The sequence below is a fragment of the Hoplias malabaricus genome, chromosome 4 (genome assembly GCF_029633855.1).
Source record: "Hoplias malabaricus isolate fHopMal1 chromosome 4, fHopMal1.hap1, whole genome shotgun sequence".
NCBI lineage: Eukaryota > Metazoa > Chordata > Actinopteri > Characiformes > Erythrinidae > Hoplias > Hoplias malabaricus.
The window spans coordinates 453,762-474,565 of NC_089803.1; the positions used below are offsets into that span (position 1 = coordinate 453,762).

Sequence of the window (20,804 nt, forward strand, 5' to 3'; positions counted from 1 at the left end):
GATTTATCATTTGATCAACACATAGGTAGTATCACTAGGACAGCTTTTTTACATCTTCGCAATATTGCTAAGATTAGAAATGCCTTATCCCTCCAGGACGCAGAAACATTAGTACATGCCTTTATTACTTCAAGGCTTGACTACTGTAACGCACTACTGTCAGGATGCACCAGCAGCAATTTAAGAAAACTTCAACTAGTTCAAAATGCTGCAGCTAGGGTCCTCACTAAAACTAGAAAATTTGAACATATCAGCCCAGTTTTATCATCACTTCATTGGCTGCCTGTTAAATTCCGCATTGACTACAAAATTTTGTTATTAACATATAAAGCTCTACATGGGCTTGCTCCTGAATATCTTCAAGATACAATTTCCTATTATGAGCCTCCACGTTCACTCAGATCACAGAATACTGGATTTTTAATTGTTCCCAGAATTCAGAAGGCCTCAGCTGGGGGAAGAGCCTTTTCTTATAAAGCCCCCCAACTCTGGAATGATCTTCCAGAAAATGTTCGGGACTCAGACACAGTCGCAATCTTCAAATGTAGGCTAAAAACTCATTTGTTTAGTTTATCATTTGGTAGCTAATGCTCCCCCATAGATAAAGGCGGCAGATCCGGGGGGTCCATGGACACAGGGAATTATAGTAAACTGAGACGCTGGTGCTGTCGTCCCGCCGCTTCTCGCGATCACTCAGGTTTGTTGACGGTGGAGCGGAGGGATGCCAGTGTTTCAGGATGCTCCCGTGTCTGTGTGTCCTCCTGGTTCTCTCCTTTTAGTTAAAGCTGTCATAGTCAGATCTGCCGGAGTCATTAGCCACACTCTGGAAATTTTCATATTTTCTACTTTACAAACACAAAACAGTTCAAAACTAATTCCATCCCTTTACATCTTTCCGAGTAAACGACTGCCCACCTGTCTGTCTGGACACTGATGGATGACTGTCGAGATCCTCCTCCACGCTTCAGACCAGCTGCCCACGCTCCAGCAACCACCAAGTGCCTTGAAGCTGTCCCTACACTGAAGTTCTCATGGACTACTAACTATCATCACCAGTAGATTGACCAGAGGAGGATGGGTCACCCCTTGTGAGCCTTGGTTCCTCCCAAGGTTTCTTCCTCAGCTGGGGGAGTTTTTCCTTGCCACTGTCGCCCCTGGCTTGCTCACTTGAGGGTTTTACATTTGTCTTTACATTTCATGTCAAATCTTTGTCTTACTGGAATTCTGTGAAGCTGCTTTGTGACAACATCAGTTGTGAAAAGCGCTATATAAATAAATTTGATTTGATCTAATTCCTCTCTTCCCCCTTTCCTCTCTCGTGAAGCCAGTCACGTGAGCCTCGGACCCCGGATCCAATCAAAGGAAGGACATCTCCCAATAGGACGTGACCGCGCTACCTTTGAAAAGAGTGCCCGACTCATTTCTTGCTGTCTCTTGCTTTTTACTCGCTTAACTTGACTCTCAAGCTTCCGCCTTACTCTCTTATTTCCGAATCACTCTCTTACTTCTGCTTTTACTTCACGCGCTCTATCTTAAACTATCTCTCTAAGTTCTAACCTCTCCAAGCGAGACGTTTTCTCTTCTCCACGCCGACGAACAAAGACCTTAAAAGGACCTCACTAAGCTCCCCAGGAGACGTCTTGAGTTAGCTAGTGTGAAAGAAATTTACGAATACGTCGAGTGATTTGAATACCTTCTTTTCTGCTTAATTGTGTTTAACCCTCGCCCAATCTAAGTTTAATCTCACGAGTGATCAAAGCAGGTGAAACTTATTCGTGGCCAGAATAAGATATCACCTCTTTAGATTAGTGGAAAGCGGATATATTAGCGTTATAAACCGACTTCTGAGGGCACAGTTTCTGGAGGTTCGACTGACGAGCTAACCACTCTGAGAAGCCACCCCACTCAGGGGAAAGACCAGCCAAGCCTGCAATTCTCCGAAAAAGGGAACTCCCGAATGACGTCGCCCCGTCTAAGGCCGAGAGTGTCTTACTCAACCTGGAGGCAATCTCCTTCTCAGCGGGCCTACCTTCAACGACGCGGGGAGGACAAGGAGCAACCCCTAGAGCACGGAGGTTAAACAGCGGGACTCAACGGCTCGGTGAAAACGGCAAAAGAGTAAGCAAGCCAAAATTCATTCACTCTCCAGAAGCTGGTGCCTAATTAAGTCCCTTGATAAATTTATAAACTAAGTAAAACCTCAGTTAGCAATACATTAGTCACAAGTCCTAGTGCCTAGCTTATCTTTAAATTCGAATCGGCTTCCCCTGCGTTGATGCCGTGAGATTTCAAGATTATGCTATGTTAAGTAAATATTCTTCTTCTTTTTGTTAATAAATACTTTCATTATTTGAAATCACAGTGTGTGGAGTCTGTTCATTAAAAGTCTGAAGATCCTGAAGAACTCACTTAGCTTGGCCATTATTCATGTCTCAAATTAATTATTAACGTTTTAATTACTTTGACCAATTATAAAACTTTAATTACTATCATTAGTCAAATCTCGGTAATCATAAGAGTTTGAATAAGGTCAACGCTATAAACACAATATATAAATATATATAAAATATATATTCATATATTACAACATGCAATATGGTATATGCAACATACACTACACACTGCTAAATAATTTGGACATAAAGTTTGAACCTTTATAAGATTGGCAATATGTCAGTACTTTGGCAGTATGAAAGTAGTATAGAATTTAATTAAGACTTTCACGATAGCAGGAGTTTCAAGAGAATGAAGAGGTATTGGCTTCAAGGTATCTGGTGACAGCTTTCATTGAAGTTAGAAGATAAGAATGACCAAACAAAAGGTTCACCCATAACAGGTTTGGGTTTCAGGGGGAATAGCATGGCTGGGCTTGCCAGCAATTTGAAGACATGGCATGAACGACAGTGCTGAGAAGCACCAACTTTAATAGCAGGCCAAAAGAAATGCTTTAAAGGTCAAGAATAAGTATTTCTAATGCCAAGATGACCTGAAAGTTGGTCATGGGCCACACCAAGCACCTGCAGTCTATACGACATGGGAACAACATCCTGGAACAGAACTCCACTCACGCTCAGCATTTGTAGGAGTCCATTTGCGCATTAAAGCGTCATCATCAAATAAGTAAGCAACTGGATGTTTGGTCAATTCAGACTTCTCTACAACAGCAGGAATGCATTTGGACAAAATAGAATCACTTTTCTGGGCAGCAGAGAGCTGTAACCGACCAAAAGGCTTATTAATGGAAGTATTTCCAACCAAATTTCTTTTGAACTGAGCAGCAGCAGGGATAGTAGCATCAGTAGATTTAGTAGTAACAGAATTATCATCATACATAAATGAATATGACAGATCCACAACATTCACAAATGTACGAACCTGAGCTCAGGTCATAGCACAACCACTAAACACAAAGAAAAACATCTGAGACAACTCATCATTTTCACGTGACTCAGGGACATCAACCACTTCAGGTAATGAACAGACCCATCCTCCAGCTAAATCATTGCTCATAATAAAAGAAACTCCTTTCACTGGCAGCAGAGAGCAAACTCCTACTTTTACAAAACCAGAAAATATATCCAACACAAGATGAACTGAATGGTAAGGGGAGTTTCACTACACTAAGTTGAATTCCTTGAACAAGAACATAAGAACCAAAACTGGACTCTCTTGAAAATGGGAGAACACTCTTCAAAACGAAGGACTGTGATGCCCCTGTGTCGCTCAAAATCCGAATAGATTTTCAATCAGGATCAAAATCAGATATTGAGACAGAACCATCAAAAATGGACCAGTCCAACACTTTTGGGAGAGTGGTGTGCTTTCTGCTAGTTCTTGTGTTTCAAAACAGGACAGGAAGAAATTAAGTGTCCTCTGTCATGGCAGTAAAAGACCTGAACTGCTGTAATGGCGGTTCTCAGTCGAAGGATTGGGTGCGTTCACCAGAGCTCTCGATACAGAGACCTTGGAACCAAAGTTACACGCTTGGGAAAAGACGCAGAGAAGAAACATTCTACTTTGAACGTCAACACAAACTCATAGTGGCATCAGAGACTTTCTGTCTGTTTAGATATACGTTATTCTCAGCAATACAATTCATAAATTCCTCCAAAAAGATAATTTTCTTTAATTGTTCAAAGTTCCAAATTTACTGGCAGAAAAACACTTCGACAAGAGTAGTATGGTCACAAGCAAATTCAATGAACATTTGGCTGGCAGTGTTGACATGCTTGCGAAACAAGCTTATACACTTGAAGCACAGCTGTTTTAATGGCATCATAATCTAAGCTGTGTTCTAACAATAGAGCAGAAATGAGATCTCACTGTTACAGTACTGAATTTTTCTGGTCAAATACAGAAAACATACACACACATACATTATGCATATTTAACACATTTTTAAAAAGTCTATTGTTACTGCTGTAACAGATAAGCTTATAGTTCTCAATATAATTCAGTATAGAGAGAAATATCAAACAATTATATACCATAATAAACACAGTAAAATAACAGTAAGTCTGTTCAGAACAACCAGTCAATTTACCAATATTACAATACATTCCTTGTCTGGTCATTTTATTCTTTAAAGTACTGTTTTTAATTCAGATATCAATTTGATTAGCTATTTTAATATTTTGCAGAATCAAGTTTTACTTCAGCATAGAATATTGTACTTTAATTTTACATAAATACACACCAAATACTCTGTTCTTTTAAAACATTGAAGCCATAATAAATACTCAATACATATCGCAGTCTTTTAATTTGACATTTAAATTTCAACAGTCATAACAACTGAGCCACCTTCTCAAACAAATGTAAGCAAAAAGATTGTACTGTGAATTTACTATTATTGTATAATTAAGATTTATAAATAATGTATCCAAATAGTCAGTTCAAATCAATAAAGTATTTAACTTCTGCAAAGTCCATTGTCATCTCTTATTGTGTGAGGAAATGTGAACGATTTATTAAAACAAATAATTCATTATCATTAAGATTAATAAACAAGAGACGGAAAATGTAAAATGTTCTAATAGTATGGAGTTTAAGTGAAAATTTGCTATATGTTTAAATATTAGGAAAGGGGAAATTCTATGAGAGCTATTCAGCAACATTCATAGGCGTGATATTTGGCACATGCGGGGGTCTTTTAAAATGAAGTGTGGCAAAATGGAAGACTGTTCTGTGGTCAGATGAGTCACAATTTGAAGTTCTTTATGGAACACTGGGACGCCATGTCATCTGGACCAGAGAGGACAAGGATAACCCAAGTTGTTATCGACACTCCGTTCAGAAGCATGCATCACTGATAGTATGGGGTTGCATGAGTTCTTGTGGCATGGGCAGCTTGCATGTCTGGAAAGGCATCATTTAATGCGGAAAACTATGTTCAGGTTCTAGAACAACATATGCTCCCATCTAGATGTCATCTCTTTCAGGGAAGACCCTGAATTTTTCAACAAGATAATGCCAGATCATATTCTGCAGCAATCACAACATCATTGCTACGTAGGAGAAGGATCCGGGTACTGAAATGGCCAGCCTGAAGTTCTGATCTTTCACCTATAGAGAACATTTGGTGCATCATAAAGAGGAAGGGGTGACAAAGAAGACCCAAGACGATTAAACAGTTAGAGGCCTGTATTAGACATGAATAGGAGAGCATTCCTATTTCTAAACTTGAGAAACTGGTCTCCTCTGTCCCCAGACGTCTGTTGAGTGTTGTAAGAAGGGGGGATGCCACACGGTGGTAAAAAAATGTCCTTGCTCCAACTTTTATGGGATTTGTTGACGTCATGAAATTTTGAAACAACATATTTTTACCTTAAAATGATACATTCTCTCAGTTTAAACTTTTGATCTGTGACTTGTGTTCTATTCTGAATAAAATATTAGATGTTGGCACCTCCACATCATTGCATTCAGTTTTTATTCACAATTTGTTTAGTGTCCCAACTTTTTTTTGGAATCCGGTTTGTAGATAAACCCACTACAGCCCACCCATCCCAAAATGGGCCTAGCACATTGTGTGACTCATTTGTGGTGGTTTTCATCATAAAGAATAAATCAACCTGTGTCCCTTGTTTTTGTGTGTAGCCTCAAGGACATGAAGACTTTATGTCTCTCTGAAAAGAAAGCACCTGAAACAGTTGATGAAATCAGAACAAGTGGTGCAGTGACAGAAATATCAAGGCTAATGCTTGTCAAAATATGCATTGCTGACATGGTGGAGCGGCATGGGTTTTGACAATAACTTGTAAAATCATTGAGGTCCTCATGATACATTTTTGGTGGCATATGTGGGCTAGTTTAAGATGTTATTTTTAACGACCAGAGATGTCCTTTGCAAATATTTTCAATACATCTAAAACACTGACAAATGTGACAAACAGTTCTTCTTCTTTACTACTGAATGCAATGTTCCACCTTCTGTACCACACATGTATTAGGCATCTTTTGACAGAGAAAATGTTTATTATATGCTTCAAATTTGAGATATCCATCCACCATTGAAAAGGTGGCTGAATCAACATCACCGTCTTTCCATTCCTGAGAGTCCAAGTAGAGGGGATAGGAGAAGGATTTGTAAGTATGTTTTATATAGATACCTAAAAACCTTGCTTTTCAAAATGTTTCCTTCAATGCTCTAATATATATTTGCTTAAGATGTTTTAAGAGGATGAAACAAGAATTTATTTAACTAAACAAAGTGCAAGATTAATAGCAGAGCTATTAGCAGCAGTATGTTTGGCCTCGGATATACAGTCAAGTCCAAAGATCACGCAGAGTATGGAACTGTCATGACAGGGTGTGGGGCAGGGCATGACAGGAACACCTAGTATGTTTTTCAATACAAATTGGAAATAAACAATATAATTTTTTAGAAATATTATTTTTAAACGAACAAAAGTCATGAAGTTAATAAGAAATATTTTAGATTCTGTAACATTTCTTGGTCATTATTTAAATTTAAGATTAAGATTTTAGACTAAAATTTAAATATTTAAAAAAAGATGTGGTCTCTGTTTCAAAGTGTTCAGTCAACGAGGGTATTGAATATTTGCTTTGTTTTTCATTCTTTGTTTCAGGAATATATTTGCTATCCACTCTGCGATTTGGAAAATGAGACCAAATTCTGACCAGGAGGAGAGAGCAACAAATAGACTAATGGTTATTGTAGAACAACAAAGTGCATGCAACCTATACACACAGTGGACAGGGAGTATAGAAACAAGGCAGTGGTAGTAATGTTATGGCTGATTGATGTACGTACATTGCTATTAAACAATATGAAATACTTATACAGTAATATAAACTCCTTTTATATTATATTTTAATATAAATTCCTTTTGCCTGAATTACTGCAGCAATGTGGCGTGGCATGGAGTCGATAAGTCTTTGGCACTGCTCAGGTTTTATGAGAGCCCAGGTTGCTCTGACAGTGGCCTTCAGCTCTTCTTCATTGTTGGGTCTGGTGTATTGCATCTTCATCTTCACAACACCCCATAGATTTTCTATGGGTTAAGGTCAGGCAAGTTTCCTGGCCAATTAATAACAGGGAGACCATGGTCCTTAAACCAGGTACGGGTAGCTTTGGCACTGTGTGCATGTGCCAAGTACTGTTGGAAAATGAAATCTGCATCTCCATAAAGTTGGTCAGCAGCAGGAAGCATGAAGTGCTCTAAAACTTCCTGGTAGATGGCTGTGTTGACCTTGGACCTCAGAAAACACAGTGGACCAACACCAGCAGATGACATGGCTCCCCAAACCATCACTGACTGTGGAAATTTTAAACTGGACCTCAAGCAATGTGGATTCTGTGCCTCTCCTCTCTTCCTCCAGACTCTGGGACCTTGATTTTCAAAGGAAATGCAAAATTTACTTTCATCAGAGAACATAACTTTGGACCACTCAGCAGCAATCCAGTCCTTTTTGTCTTTAGCCCAGGTGAGATGAGCGGATGTTGTTCCCGCAGGTTTTATAAAGGTAGAAGTTATTTCCCACCATGGATGCTTCTGACGCTGTCTCTTGTTCAAAAGTGGCTGGACACAAGGAATGTGATGCTGAAACCCATGTCTTGCATACATGTGTGTGTGGTGGTTCTTGAAACACTGACTCCAGCTGCAGTCCAGTCTTTGTGAATCTCCCCCACATTTTTGAATGGGTTTTGTTTCACAATCCTCTCCAGGGTGCGTTATACCTATTGCTTTTACACTTTTTGTACCACATCTTTTCCTTCCATTCGCCTCTCTATTAATGAGCTTGGACACAGAGCTCTTTGAACAGTCGGCCTCTTTAGCAATGACCTTTTGTGTCTTGCCCTGCTTGTGTAAGGTGTCAGTGGTTGTCTTACGGACAACAAGGTGTCTTCAATATTGAACATTTTCACAATACTCTAATTTTCTGAGATACTGAATTTGAGTTTTTCATTAGTTGTCAGTTAAAATCATCAAATTAAAAGAAATAAAAACTTGAAATATATCAGTCTGTGTGTAATGAATGAGTATAAAATACAAGTTTCACTTTTTGAATGGAATTACTGAAATAATTCTCATTTTATGACCAGCACCTGTATGTGTTAAAAAGAAAAATGCAACAATTCCAAATAGTCTGACTTCCCCATGGGTATAATCACTTATACCAGTGGTTCTCAAACAGTAGTACACATACCACTGGTATAAATGATTCCACCACTTGCTGCTTCAGGTATGCCAGATGAACTCCAAAAAATGACTAGGCTACTTTAAATAATTAAGATTATATGTCTCGATATATGCTTGGGAACACCTCAGTGTCCTTCTGGAAGAGCTGGAAGTGGTTGCGAGGGATAGGGATGTCTGGGTTTCTTTACTCTTGACAGCTTCCTCTGCGACCCAGACATGGATAAGCTGTGGCCAACGGATGGAGGGAATAACTGAAAATCTGAAACTGAGAAATGTTTATGTGTAAGTTACATAATATTTTACTGTTTTAATAATTAAGCTTTAATAAAATTAGTGTGTTAAAAAAACCCAACTTGGGCTGGGTAGTTGGTTATGTGCCTGTCACGCCCTAGTCCTGTCTTGGTTCCACCCTCTCTTGTCTCCTTTGTAGTCCTGCCCTCATGTTATCAGTCCCAAGTGTTCCTTGTCTATGCTCGTTGTATATACAGTCCCTTTGTTTCAGTGCTCCTTTGTCTGGTGTTGTGTGTGTTGATGTATTTTTCTCAGTCCTTTTGTTTACATGTGTCTACCCCAGTTCATGGCTTTTCTCTGTCTGTCCTAGTTTAACTATGTTTAGTTTGTCTTTATTACTGTCTGTACTTATTATCAGTGTTTATTTTGATTCTTTCTTTGTTTAAATAAAATTCCTTGCATTTATGTCCGTCTCCTTGTCCTCCCTGTGCAGCCATGATTGCCTAACGGAAGCGTTCCCCTACTTTTTTTCCAGAGAGGGAATGTGATCCCCAGTATTTTGCTAAATCCATAATAAGAAAGCCCAGTTTCAGCTACTTACTGAAAGTAAGCAAAGGTCAGAGACAGATGTGGGCAATTTGGCCCATCTTGACACCAATAGTCAACATAGCGCCTCGCTTCCTTCACCTGATACAAATGTCAAGGACCACTGTGATCTGCTCCAAGGGCTGCACTGTTTTCACCTATAGCTCATTAAACATAGAACTGATAAGAAACTGACTCTCTTCACAATTGTATTTCTTTAAAAAAAAACTCATTTGTGAGTGAAAAATACACCAATTCCAAAATGACCAAAATACAACTGTGCAGAGCTAATATTAACCAAGGCTGCCCCTTAATGGAGGACTTGTAACTGGTTTCAGTCTCCCGTAGCATTCCGTCATGGTGTTTAAGGTTCACGACTACTTCTCTGAACAATAATCATGGTCCACAACGACTGGCACCACCTCCTCATCCGTTTGCTGGATGATCTCCTCTGGGTTGGACTGGATAGGCAGTGTGCAAAGCTGTGTGTGGTGCTGCCAAACATCGGACCGTGCCTGTGGTTTAGTGTAGTTCTTCCACTGAAATAAAGAGGGAACTACTCCAACATTCAACAGCCTCTTTACTTGTGATTTTCTGATAATTTAGTTGCTACTAATATGTCTGGTGTTTTAGTGTTGCATGGTATACCGATACTTTGCGATTAAAAACTGTACAAACTGCACATTAGTACTGGTTTTAAGGATTTAGTCTTAAATAATTGTTTTAAAACAAAAGCTGAATTTCCAACGAGTGCCAGAGGAGCAGTGTGTTCCCACAGCACATTGCCTCCTCTCTCTCCCTTAATGATTTTGCCACTAATTTTAGCAACTTTTCAGACCTTCTAGTCAGTGATGTAAAACACAAAATCAACCTGAAACAGCTCTCTCTCGGTGGCTTCTCTGCTCCTGGACATGGAGCAGCAGAGTCAGTCAGCATGGCAGTTCTCACAGATCAGAATGAGCTGCAAATGTGCAAAAAGTGCTGCCAACAACATTTTTGCTTCCTTTTATGTTGAGTTTATTCCTTTTTCTGAACTGAGATCACAGAATTGATTGAAGCATTCAGCTTTATTCAAACAGTAAACACGTCTTATGAACGTAGGACATGGGCTGAAGGCACGATTGGACCCAGTAATGTCGAAACAACTCATGTGGCGTCACACTTAACAAGAAGATACCACTGATTCTGCCGATTGCCCTCAGAATGTAGAGAAAATACATAACAGTTCCTGATGTTTTAGGTTTTTGCGATAGTATCATTTCAGTATCTGTATTGAGATATTTAGGCAGGTATTGTAACAAAATCATAATTTTGGTATTGTGACAACACTATGCTGCATATCTGTCTCAAGTGGGTAAACAAAATAAGATGAGGTTGTTTCACTGTAACAAGTCACAAAGTTCAAGCTCTTTTAGAAAACAGCTGGAAGTTCAATACGGCGGGGGGGAAAAATAATCTGTAATAATTAATTCTAAAGCCACAACTTCAAAGTAAAAATAATTCCATAAGCAGTCCATGGCATCTGGTATCATACAGTTCAATCACACATCCCCAAATACTACACAATTCAGCATTAAGGATCATTTTACATTAAATGTGATCCAATACAGTAATTAAATCCAAATCTCTGAAAGTAGCCTCGGATCAGACTCACTCAGTGCTACCGCTTCTGTTCTGGGTGAACACAGTGATGTTTCTGGAGACAACTCTGACGAGTAAAACTCTTCCCACACTCTGAACAGTGATACGGTTTCTCTCCTGTGTGAATGCGCTGGTGTGTTTGGAGATTAACCTGTTGAGTAAAACTCTTCCCACAATCTGAACAGTGATACGGTTTCTCTCCTGTGTGAATGCGCTGATGTCTTTGTAGATGACCCTGTTGAGTAAAACTCATCCCACACTCTGAACAGTGATATGGTTTCTCTCCTGTGTGAATGCGTTGGTGTGTTTGGAGACTACTCTGTACAGTAAAACTCATCCCACAGTCTGAACAGTGATACTGTTTCTCTCCTGTGTGAATGCGTTGGTGTTTTTGGAGACTACCCTGTTGAGTAAAACTCTTCCCACACTCCAAACAGTGATACGGTTTCTCTCCTGTGTGAAGTTGCTGGTGTCTTTGTAGATTACCTTGTACAGTAAAACTCTTCCCACACTCTGAACAATAATACGGTTTCTCTCCTGTGTGAAGTTGCTGGTGTGTTTGGAGTCTACTCTGTACAGTAAAACTCATCCCACACTCTGAACAGTGATACGGTTTCTCTCCTGTGTGAATGCGTTGGTGTTTTTGGAGACTACCCTGTTGAGTAAAACTCTTCCTACACTCCGAACAGTAATACGGTTTCTCTCCTGTGTGAATGCGCTGGTGGGTTTGGAGATGACCCTGTTTAGTAAAGCTCATCCCGCACTCTGAACAGTGATATGGTTTCTCTCCTGTGTGAATGCGCTGGTGTGTTTTCAGATGGCCCTGTAGAGTAAAACCCATCCCACACTCTGAACAGTGATATGGTTTCTCTCCTGTGTGAATGCGCTGGTGTGTTTGGAAATGATCCGGTTGAATAAAACTCTTCCCACACTCTGAACAGTGATATGGTTTCTCTCCTGTGTGAATGCGCTGGTGTGTTTGGAGATGATCCTGACGAGTAAAACTCTTCCCACACTCTGAACAGTGATATGGTTTCTCTCCTGTGTGAATGCGTTGATGTGTTTGAAGATGATCCTGACGAGTAAAACTCTTTCCACAATCTGAACAGTGATACGGTTTCTCTCCTGTGTGAATGTGCTGGTGTCTTTGTAGATGACCCAGTTGAGTAAAACTCTTGCCACACTCTGCACAATCGTTCGTTTTCCGTTTGTGTTTAATTGTCTGAGTTTTTCTGCCAGATCTGTCAGTGTGGAGGGTAGCCAAGGATGTTTCCTGAGAACTGGAGCTTCTGCCCTCCATATCCTCACATTTAATCCCTCCTGATCTCAACATTGTTATATTCCACTTGAAAATGTTTCTAGATGCACCTGTGGAGAAGCTGGAGAAAATATCCAAAGAGAGCGCCTTCTGTCCTGGAAGACAATAAAGAAACAAACAAATTAGTTAAATTCACTCTCCCATGGTTCTCTATTGGTGAAAAATATTCTCCTGAATTTGTAGTCAGTTCCACCTCAAATACAGCAAGATACACAGCAGAAGTAAGTCAGTGTTACCAACTTATGGCGCGCTTGCCTCAGCAGCATCCACTTGGTGCTAATACACAGAATTCTGTGCAGCTTCTTTGTGCAAACACCAACACCATGTATAAAGTGCTTTATAAATAAAAAAATAGTCTGAATATTCAACCAGTTTCCTTTTTTTCTGTCTAGATTATTCTGCTCTTCAATAAAAAGCTACAGATCCAGAGAGAGTGAGAAACAGAAGTTAGAAAAAACTTTAAACAGTGTGTAAAAGTCTCTCTCGAATCCTTATATTCAGTAAAACACTGTATAAAGTTTGTAAATATCTTAAACACATTTATCTTGAGTAAAACACGGTATAAACGGGGTGTAAATATCTTAAACACGTTTATCTTCAGTAAAACACGGTATAAACGGGGTGTAAATATCTTAAACACGTTTATCTTCAGTAAAACACGGTATAAACGGGGTGTAAATATCTTAAACACGTTTATATTCAGTAAAACACGGTATAAACGGGGTGTAAATATCTTAAACACGTTTATCTTCAGTAAAACACGGTATAAACGGAGTGTAAATATCTTAAACACATTTATCTTCAGTAAAACACTGTATAAACGAGGTGTAAATATCTTAAACACATTTATCTTCAGTAAAACACGGTATAAACGGGGTGTAAATATCTTAAACGCGTTTATATTCAGTAAAACATGGCATAAACGAGGTGTAAATATCTTAAACACATTTATCTTCAGTAAAACACTGTATAAACGAGGTGTAAATATCTTAAACACATTTATCTTCAGTAAAACACGGTATAAACGAGGTGTAAATATCTTAAACGCGTTTATCTTCAGTAAAACACGGTATAAACGAGGTGTAAATATCTTAAACACATTTATCTTCAGTAAAACACTGTATAAACGAGGTGTAAATATCTTAAACACATTTATCTTCAGTAAAACACGGTATAAACGAGGTGTAAATATCTTAAACACATTTATCTTCAGTAAAACATGGTATAAACGAGGTGTAAATATCTTAAACACATTTATCTTCAGTAAAACACGGTATAAACGAGGTGTAAATATCTTAAACGCGTTTATCTTCAGTAAAACACGGTATAAACGAGGTGTAAATATCTTAAACACATTTATCTTCAGTAAAACACTGTATAAACGAGGTGTAAATATCTTAAACACATTTATTTTCAGTAAAACACGGTATAAACGGGGGGTAAATATCTTAAACGCGTTTATATTCAGTAAAACACGGTATAAACGAGGTGTAAATATCTTAAACGCGTTTATCTTCAGTAAAACACGGTATAAACGAGGTGTAAATATCTTAAACACATTTATCTTCAGTAAAACACTGTATAAACGAGGTGTAAATATCTTAAACACATTTATCTTCAGTAAAACACGGTATAAACGAGGTGTAAATATCTTAAACACATTTATCTTCAGTAAAACACGGTATAAACGGGGTGTAAATATCTTAAACTCGTTTATCTTCAGTAAAACACGGTATAAACGGGGTGTAAAGCTCTTAAACGTGTTTATCTTCAGTAAAACACGGTATAAACGGGGAGTAAATATCTTAAACGCGTTTATATTCAGTAAAACACGGTATAAACGGGGGGTAAATATCTTAAACACATTTATCTTCAGTAAAACACGGTATAAACGAGGTGTAAATATCTTAAACGCGTTTATCTTCAGTAAAACACGGTATAAACGAGGTGTAAATATCTTAAACACGTTTATCTTCAGTAAAACACGGTATAAACGGGGTGTAAATATCTTAAACACGTTTATCTTCAGTAAAACACGGTATAAACGGGGTGTAAATATCTTAAACTCGTTTATCTTCAGTAAAACACGGTATAAAAGGGGTGTAAATATCTTAAACACATTTATCTTCAGTAAAACACGGTATAAACGAGGTGTAAATATCTTAAACGCGTTTATCTTCAGTAAAACACGGTATAAACGAGGTGTAAATATCTTAAACGCGTTTATCTTCAGTAAAACACGGTATAAACGGGGTGTAAATATCTTAAACACGTTTATCTTCAGTAAAACACGGTATAAACGGGGTGTAAATATCTTAAACTCGTTTATCTTCAGTAAAACACGGTATAAAAGGGGTGTAAATATCTTAAACACATTTATCTTCAGTAAAACACGGTATAAACGGGGTGTAAATATCTTAAACGCGTTTATCTTCAGTAAAACACGGTATAAACGGGGTGTAAATATCTTAAACACGTTTATCTTCAGTAAAGCACTGTATAAACGAGGTGTAAATATCTTAAACACGTTTATCTTCAGTAAAACACGGTATAAACGGGGTGTAAATATCTTAAACACGTTTATCTTCAGTAAAACACTGTATAAACGAGGTGTAAATATCTTAAACACGTTTATCTTCAGTAAAACACGGTATAAAAGGGGTGTAAATATCTTAAACACATTTATCTTCAGTAAAACACGGTATAAACGGGGTGTAAATATCTTAAACGCGTTTATCTTCAGTAAAACACGGTATAAACGGGGTGTAAATATCTTAAACACGTTTATCTTCAGTAAAACACGGTATAAACGGGGTGTAAATATCTTAAACTCGTTTATCTTCAGTAAAACACGGTATAAACGAGGTGTAAATATCTTAAACTCGTTTATCTTCAGTAAAACACTGTATAAACGAGGTGTAAATATCTTAAACGCGTTTATCTTCAGTAAAACACGGTATAAACGAGGTGTAAATATCTTAAACACATTTATCTTCAGTAAAACACTGTATAAACGAGGTGTAAATATCTTAAACACATTTATCTTCAGTAAAACACTGTATAAACGAGGTGTAAATATCTTAAACACATTTATCTTCAGTAAAACACGGTATAAACGAGGTGTAAATATCTTAAACACATTTATCTTCAGTAAAACACGGTATAAACGGGGGGTAAATATCTTAAACGCGTTTATCTTCAGTAAAACACGGTATAAACGAGGTGTAAATATCTTAAACGCGTTTATCTTCAGTAAAACACGGTATAAACGGGGTGTAAATATCTTAAACACGTTTATCTTCAGTAAAACACGGTATAAACGGGGTGTAAATATCTTAAACGCGTTTATATTCAGTAAAACATGGTATAAACGAGGTGTAAATATCTTAAACACATTTATCTTCAGTAAAACACGGTATAAACGAGGTGTAAATATCTTAAACGCGTTTATCTTCAGTAAAACACGGTATAAACGAGGTGTAAATATCTTAAACACATTTATCTTCAGTAAAACACTGTATAAACGAGGTGTAAATATCTTAAACACATTTATTTTCAGTAAAACACGGTATAAACGGGGGGTAAATATCTTAAACGCGTTTATATTCAGTAAAACACGGTATAAACGAGGTGTAAATATCTTAAACGCGTTTATCTTCAGTAAAACACGGTATAAACGAGGTGTAAATATCTTAAACACATTTATCTTCAGTAAAACACTGTATAAACGAGGTGTAAATATCTTAAACACATTTATCTTCAGTAAAACACGGTATAAACGAGGTGTAAATATCTTAAACACATTTATCTTCAGTAAAACACGGTATAAACGGGGTGTAAATATCTTAAACTCGTTTATCTTCAGTAAAACACGGTATAAACGGGGTGTAAAGCTCTTAAACGTGTTTATCTTCAGTAAAACACGGTATAAACGGGGTGTAAATATCTTAAACGCGTTTATATTCAGTAAAACACGGTATAAACGGGGGGTAAATATCTTAAACACATTTATCTTCAGTAAAACACGGTATAAACGAGGTGTAAATATCTTAAACGCGTTTATCTTCAGTAAAACACTGTATAAACGAGGTGTAAATATCTTAAACACATTTATCTTCAGTAAAACACGGTATAAACGAGGTGTAAATATCTTAAACACATTTATCTTCAGTAAAACACTGTATAAACGAGGTGTAAATATCTTAAACACATTTATCTTCAGTAAAACACGGTATAAACGAGGTGTAAATATCTTAAACACATTTATCTTCAGTAAAACACGGTATAAACGGGGGTAAATATCTTAAACGCGTTTATCTTCAGTAAAACACGGTATAAACGAGGTGTAAATATCTTAAACGCGTTTATCTTCAGTAAAACACGGTATAAACGGGGTGTAAATATCTTAAACACGTTTATCTTCAGTAAAACACGGTATAAACGGGGTGTAAATATCTTAAACGCGTTTATATTCAGTAAAACATGGTATAAACGAGGTGTAAATATCTTAAACACATTTATCTTCAGTAAAACACGGTATAAACGAGGTGTAAATATCTTAAACGCGTTTATCTTCAGTAAAACACGGTATAAACGAGGTGTAAATATCTTAAACACGTTTATCTTCAGTAAAACACGGTATAAACGGGGTGTAAATATCTTAAACTCGTTTATCTTCAGTAAAACACGGTATAAAAGGGGTGTAAATATCTTAAACACATTTATCTTCAGTAAAACACGGTATAAACGAGGTGTAAATATCTTAAACGCGTTTATCTTCAGTAAAACACGGTATAAACGAGGTGTAAATATCTTAAACGCGTTTATCTTCAGTAAAACACGGTATAAACGGGGTGTAAATATCTTAAACACGTTTATCTTCAGTAAAACACGGTATAAACGGGGTGTAAATATCTTAAACTCGTTTATCTTCAGTAAAACACGGTATAAAAGGGGTGTAAATATCTTAAACACATTTATCTTCAGTAAAACACGGTATAAACGGGGTGTAAATATCTTAAACGCGTTTATCTTCAGTAAAACACGGTATAAACGGGGTGTAAATATCTTAAACACGTTTATCTTCAGTAAAACACTGTATAAACGAGGTGTAAATATCTTAAACACGTTTATCTTCAGTAAAACACGGTATAAACGGGGTGTAAATATCTTAAACGCGTTTATCTTCAGTAAAACACTGTATAAACGAGGTGTAAATATCTTAAACGCGTTTATCTTCAGTAAAACACGGTATAAACGGGGTGTAAATATCTTAAACGCGTTTATCTTCAGTAAAACACGGTATAAACGGGGTGTAAATATCTTAAACACGTTTATCTTCAGTAAAACACGGTATAAACGAGGTGTAAATATCTTAAACACGTTTATCTTCAGTAAAACACGGTATAAACGGGGTGTAAATATCTTAAACACGTTTATCTTCAGTAAAACACGGTATAAACGGGGTGTAAATATCTTAAACGCGTTTATCTTCAGTAAAACACGGTATAAACGGAGTGTAAATATCTTAAACACGTTTATCTTCAGTAAAACACGGTATAAACGGGGGGTAAATATCTTAAACGCGTTTATCTTCAGTAAAACACGGTATAAACGGGGGGTAAATATCTTAAACGCGTTTATATTCAGTAAAACACGGTATAAACGGAGTGTAAATATCTTAAACGCGTTTATCTTCAGTAAAACACGGTATAAACGGGGGGTAAATATCTTAAACGCGTTTATATTCAGTAAAACACGGTATAAACGGGGTGTAAATATCTTAAACACGTTTATCTTCAGTAAAACACGGTATAAACGGGGGGTAAATATCTTAAACGCGTTTATATTCAGTAAAACACGGTATAAACGGAGTGTAAATATCTTAAACGCGTTTATATTCAGTAAAACACGGTATAAACGGGGGGTAAATATATTAAACACATATTTACCTTCAGTAAAAACCAGTCTTGATTTCTCTCCAACAGAGCTCTCCTGCTTCTCCCTCAGACACACTCTCCGTTCCACAACACCCGCCCCCTCTCACACGATTGGCTGGAAAAAATCATAAAAGCTTGTTTCCAATTGGACAGTCCACAACCCCGCCCTCTTCTTACGTCAGACGCCACGCACGGGTTCAGTCTTATTCCTGAGTCCCCTATTCATTACATAGTGCACTACTTTAAGGTAATGTCCCAGAATCGTTCACTACCCTCCTAAACTGGAACACGGCTCACATTCAGCCCATGAGATGAAGACCTCAAGAGGAAACAGAAGTTAACTGAACGTAACCCCTTATGTGGGTAATTAAAATAATTAGTGTTTAAGTCTTTAACTAGTGTTTAATAAATAAGTTTAAGTGCTTTAGAGTACATAATTAGAATAAAAAATAAAAACAAAAAGATAGAGGATCTGCAAAAGACAGCAGTAAGTACAACTAATTATAAAAACAGTTTAGAAAACTAAAACTAAAACTAGAAAATTAAAAGAAATCAAACCCACAACCTCCAGGTCCCAGAAGCTGTGACACTACCTGCTGCACCACCATGCTGCCTCCTTGGTGGTATGTGGTTTAAAAAATTAAATCAGAACCTAAAAAAAACACCCAGGCTGGATATTGCTCCTCTGCACTGCAGATTCAGATCTGATAGTCTTTTAGAGAGGACATCTCTCTTGGCTTTAGGGCCAACTAAGAGTATTTCTGCCTCATTCTCATTTAACTTCAGAAAGCTGTTGCTCATCCACTGATTAATTGCAGATGAGCAGGTAGCAAAGAGCATGTATGTCATTTGACTTGACAGAAATGTGTAGCTGGGTGTTTGATTCACTCGGTATGTGTAAGTACAGGCCCTTATTTATCAGCCGGACTCAGCTTCTAGTGGATCTAGAGTAACTCCTGTGCCACTGTTGATCATGATTAATTCTAAACAGGTTTGCTAAACTATGACAGATATCTTGACCCAAGTGATCTGACCTACACACTCACACCAGACAAGACTTCTGATATATGATCAATTCATTGTGTGAAAACATTCAGTCATTCCTCCTACAGGATGTTAAAAGTTGTGTTAACTCCTGGTGCACGCTGCCTCTTTTAGGGTTAACTTACTCAAATCCTTTCTGGTTGGTGTTGCACCTCCCGGTGAGCAATCCTAGCAAACATGAGACACCAGAAAGACATTCAGGTTATGTCTGTATCAAGTCGGTTGGTCCAGAACCCCTGTTGCACATCTAGTGGATGTGCAAAACAGGTTCTCTATCTGCACGTCTGACGCGAACCTCAGCTGAACGTCTGTGGACTTGCCAGACGTTCACTATCTGCACATCTGTCCAGGACTTCAGCTGGACGTCTGCAGACATGAAAAACAGGTTCACAATCTGCACGGCTGACACGGACCTCAGCTGGACATCTATGGACTTGCTAGATATGTTCACTATCTGCACATCTGACTAGGACTTCAGCTGGACGTCTGCAGACGTGAAAAACAGGTTCACTATCTGCATGGCTGACACGGACCTCAACTGGACATCTATGGACTTGCTAGACATGTTCACTATCTGCACATCTGACTTGGACTTCAGCTAGATATCTGAGGACGTGAAAAAAGGTTCACTATCTGCATGTCTGTTCTTAGTCGGATGTCTGTGGACTTCCCAGACATGTTCATTGTCTGAAAGTCTGTCTAGGACCTCAGCTGGTGTGGACGTGCAAAACACGTTTACTATCTGAACAACTGGTTAGGACCCCATTTGGACATCAGTGAATTAAATTAATTGTCTGGATATCTAACATTTGGAGGTCTACAGACATCTAAGACAGGCTAGATAACTAAATCAATCTGGGTATATGCCATTGCGAAATAATTGAATTTACAAATGTTTTAACAATTACAAACCGGATTCCAAAAAAGTTGGGACACTAAACAAATTGTGAATAAAAACTGAATGCAATGATGTGGAGATGGCAACTTTTTTGGGATATATTGACGCCATGAAATTTTGAAACATTTTTCCCTAAAATGATACATTCTCTCAGTTTAAACTTTTGATCTGTGATCTGTGTTCTGTTCTGAATAAATTTGTTTAGTGTCCCAACTTTTTTGGAATCCGGTTTGTAGTTATGTGAAATACATTATAAAATAAATAAACAAAATAATCACATTTTGGAAAAAATAAATACAGTGGGTTGCAAAAATATTCATACCCCTTGGAAGTTTTTCCACATTTTGTCACATTACAATCACAAACTTAAAAGTATTTTATTGAGATTTATTATTAATTGCTAGACCAACATAAATTAGCACATAATTGTGAAGTGGGATGAAAATGATTCTAGGATGAACAAAAAGGACACAAAAGAAAAC

The 20,804-nt window shown here is 37.6% G+C and overlaps 2 protein-coding genes across 4 annotated transcripts in view; one reads left to right on the plus strand and one right to left on the minus strand.

Moving 5' to 3' along the window:
• LOC136694213 (zinc finger protein 850-like) overlaps window positions 1-20,804 on the plus strand; it is a 159,204-nt gene that overhangs the window by 48,305 nt on the left and 90,095 nt on the right. The gene's annotated exons all lie outside the window — the stretch shown is intronic.
• LOC136694241 (zinc finger protein 665-like) lies at window positions 10,492-19,679 on the minus strand. 3 transcript variants are annotated; one of them, XM_066667638.1, is made up of 3 exons: window positions 19,550-19,679; window positions 18,393-18,495; window positions 10,492-12,536 (listed from the first exon to the last, which is right to left on the minus strand). In XM_066667638.1, the coding sequence occupies exon 3, from the start codon at window positions 12,454-12,456 to the stop codon at window positions 11,143-11,145; it is 1,314 nt and encodes a 437-aa protein (XP_066523735.1). In that variant the 5' UTR covers window positions 12,457-12,536; window positions 18,393-18,495; window positions 19,550-19,679; the 3' UTR covers window positions 10,492-11,142. The 3 variants fall into 3 exon arrangements, with proteins under 3 accessions (XP_066523735.1, XP_066523733.1, XP_066523734.1); XM_066667636.1 differs by lacking the exon at window positions 19,550-19,679 and adding an exon at window positions 18,974-19,115; XM_066667637.1 differs by lacking the exon at window positions 19,550-19,679 and adding an exon at window positions 18,946-19,103.

What these genes read in the sequence shown, in the direction of transcription:
- LOC136694241 (XM_066667638.1), bottom strand. Translation starts at nt 12,456, where the DNA reads ATGTTGAGATCAGGAGGGATTAAATGTGAGGATATGGAGGGCAGAAGC.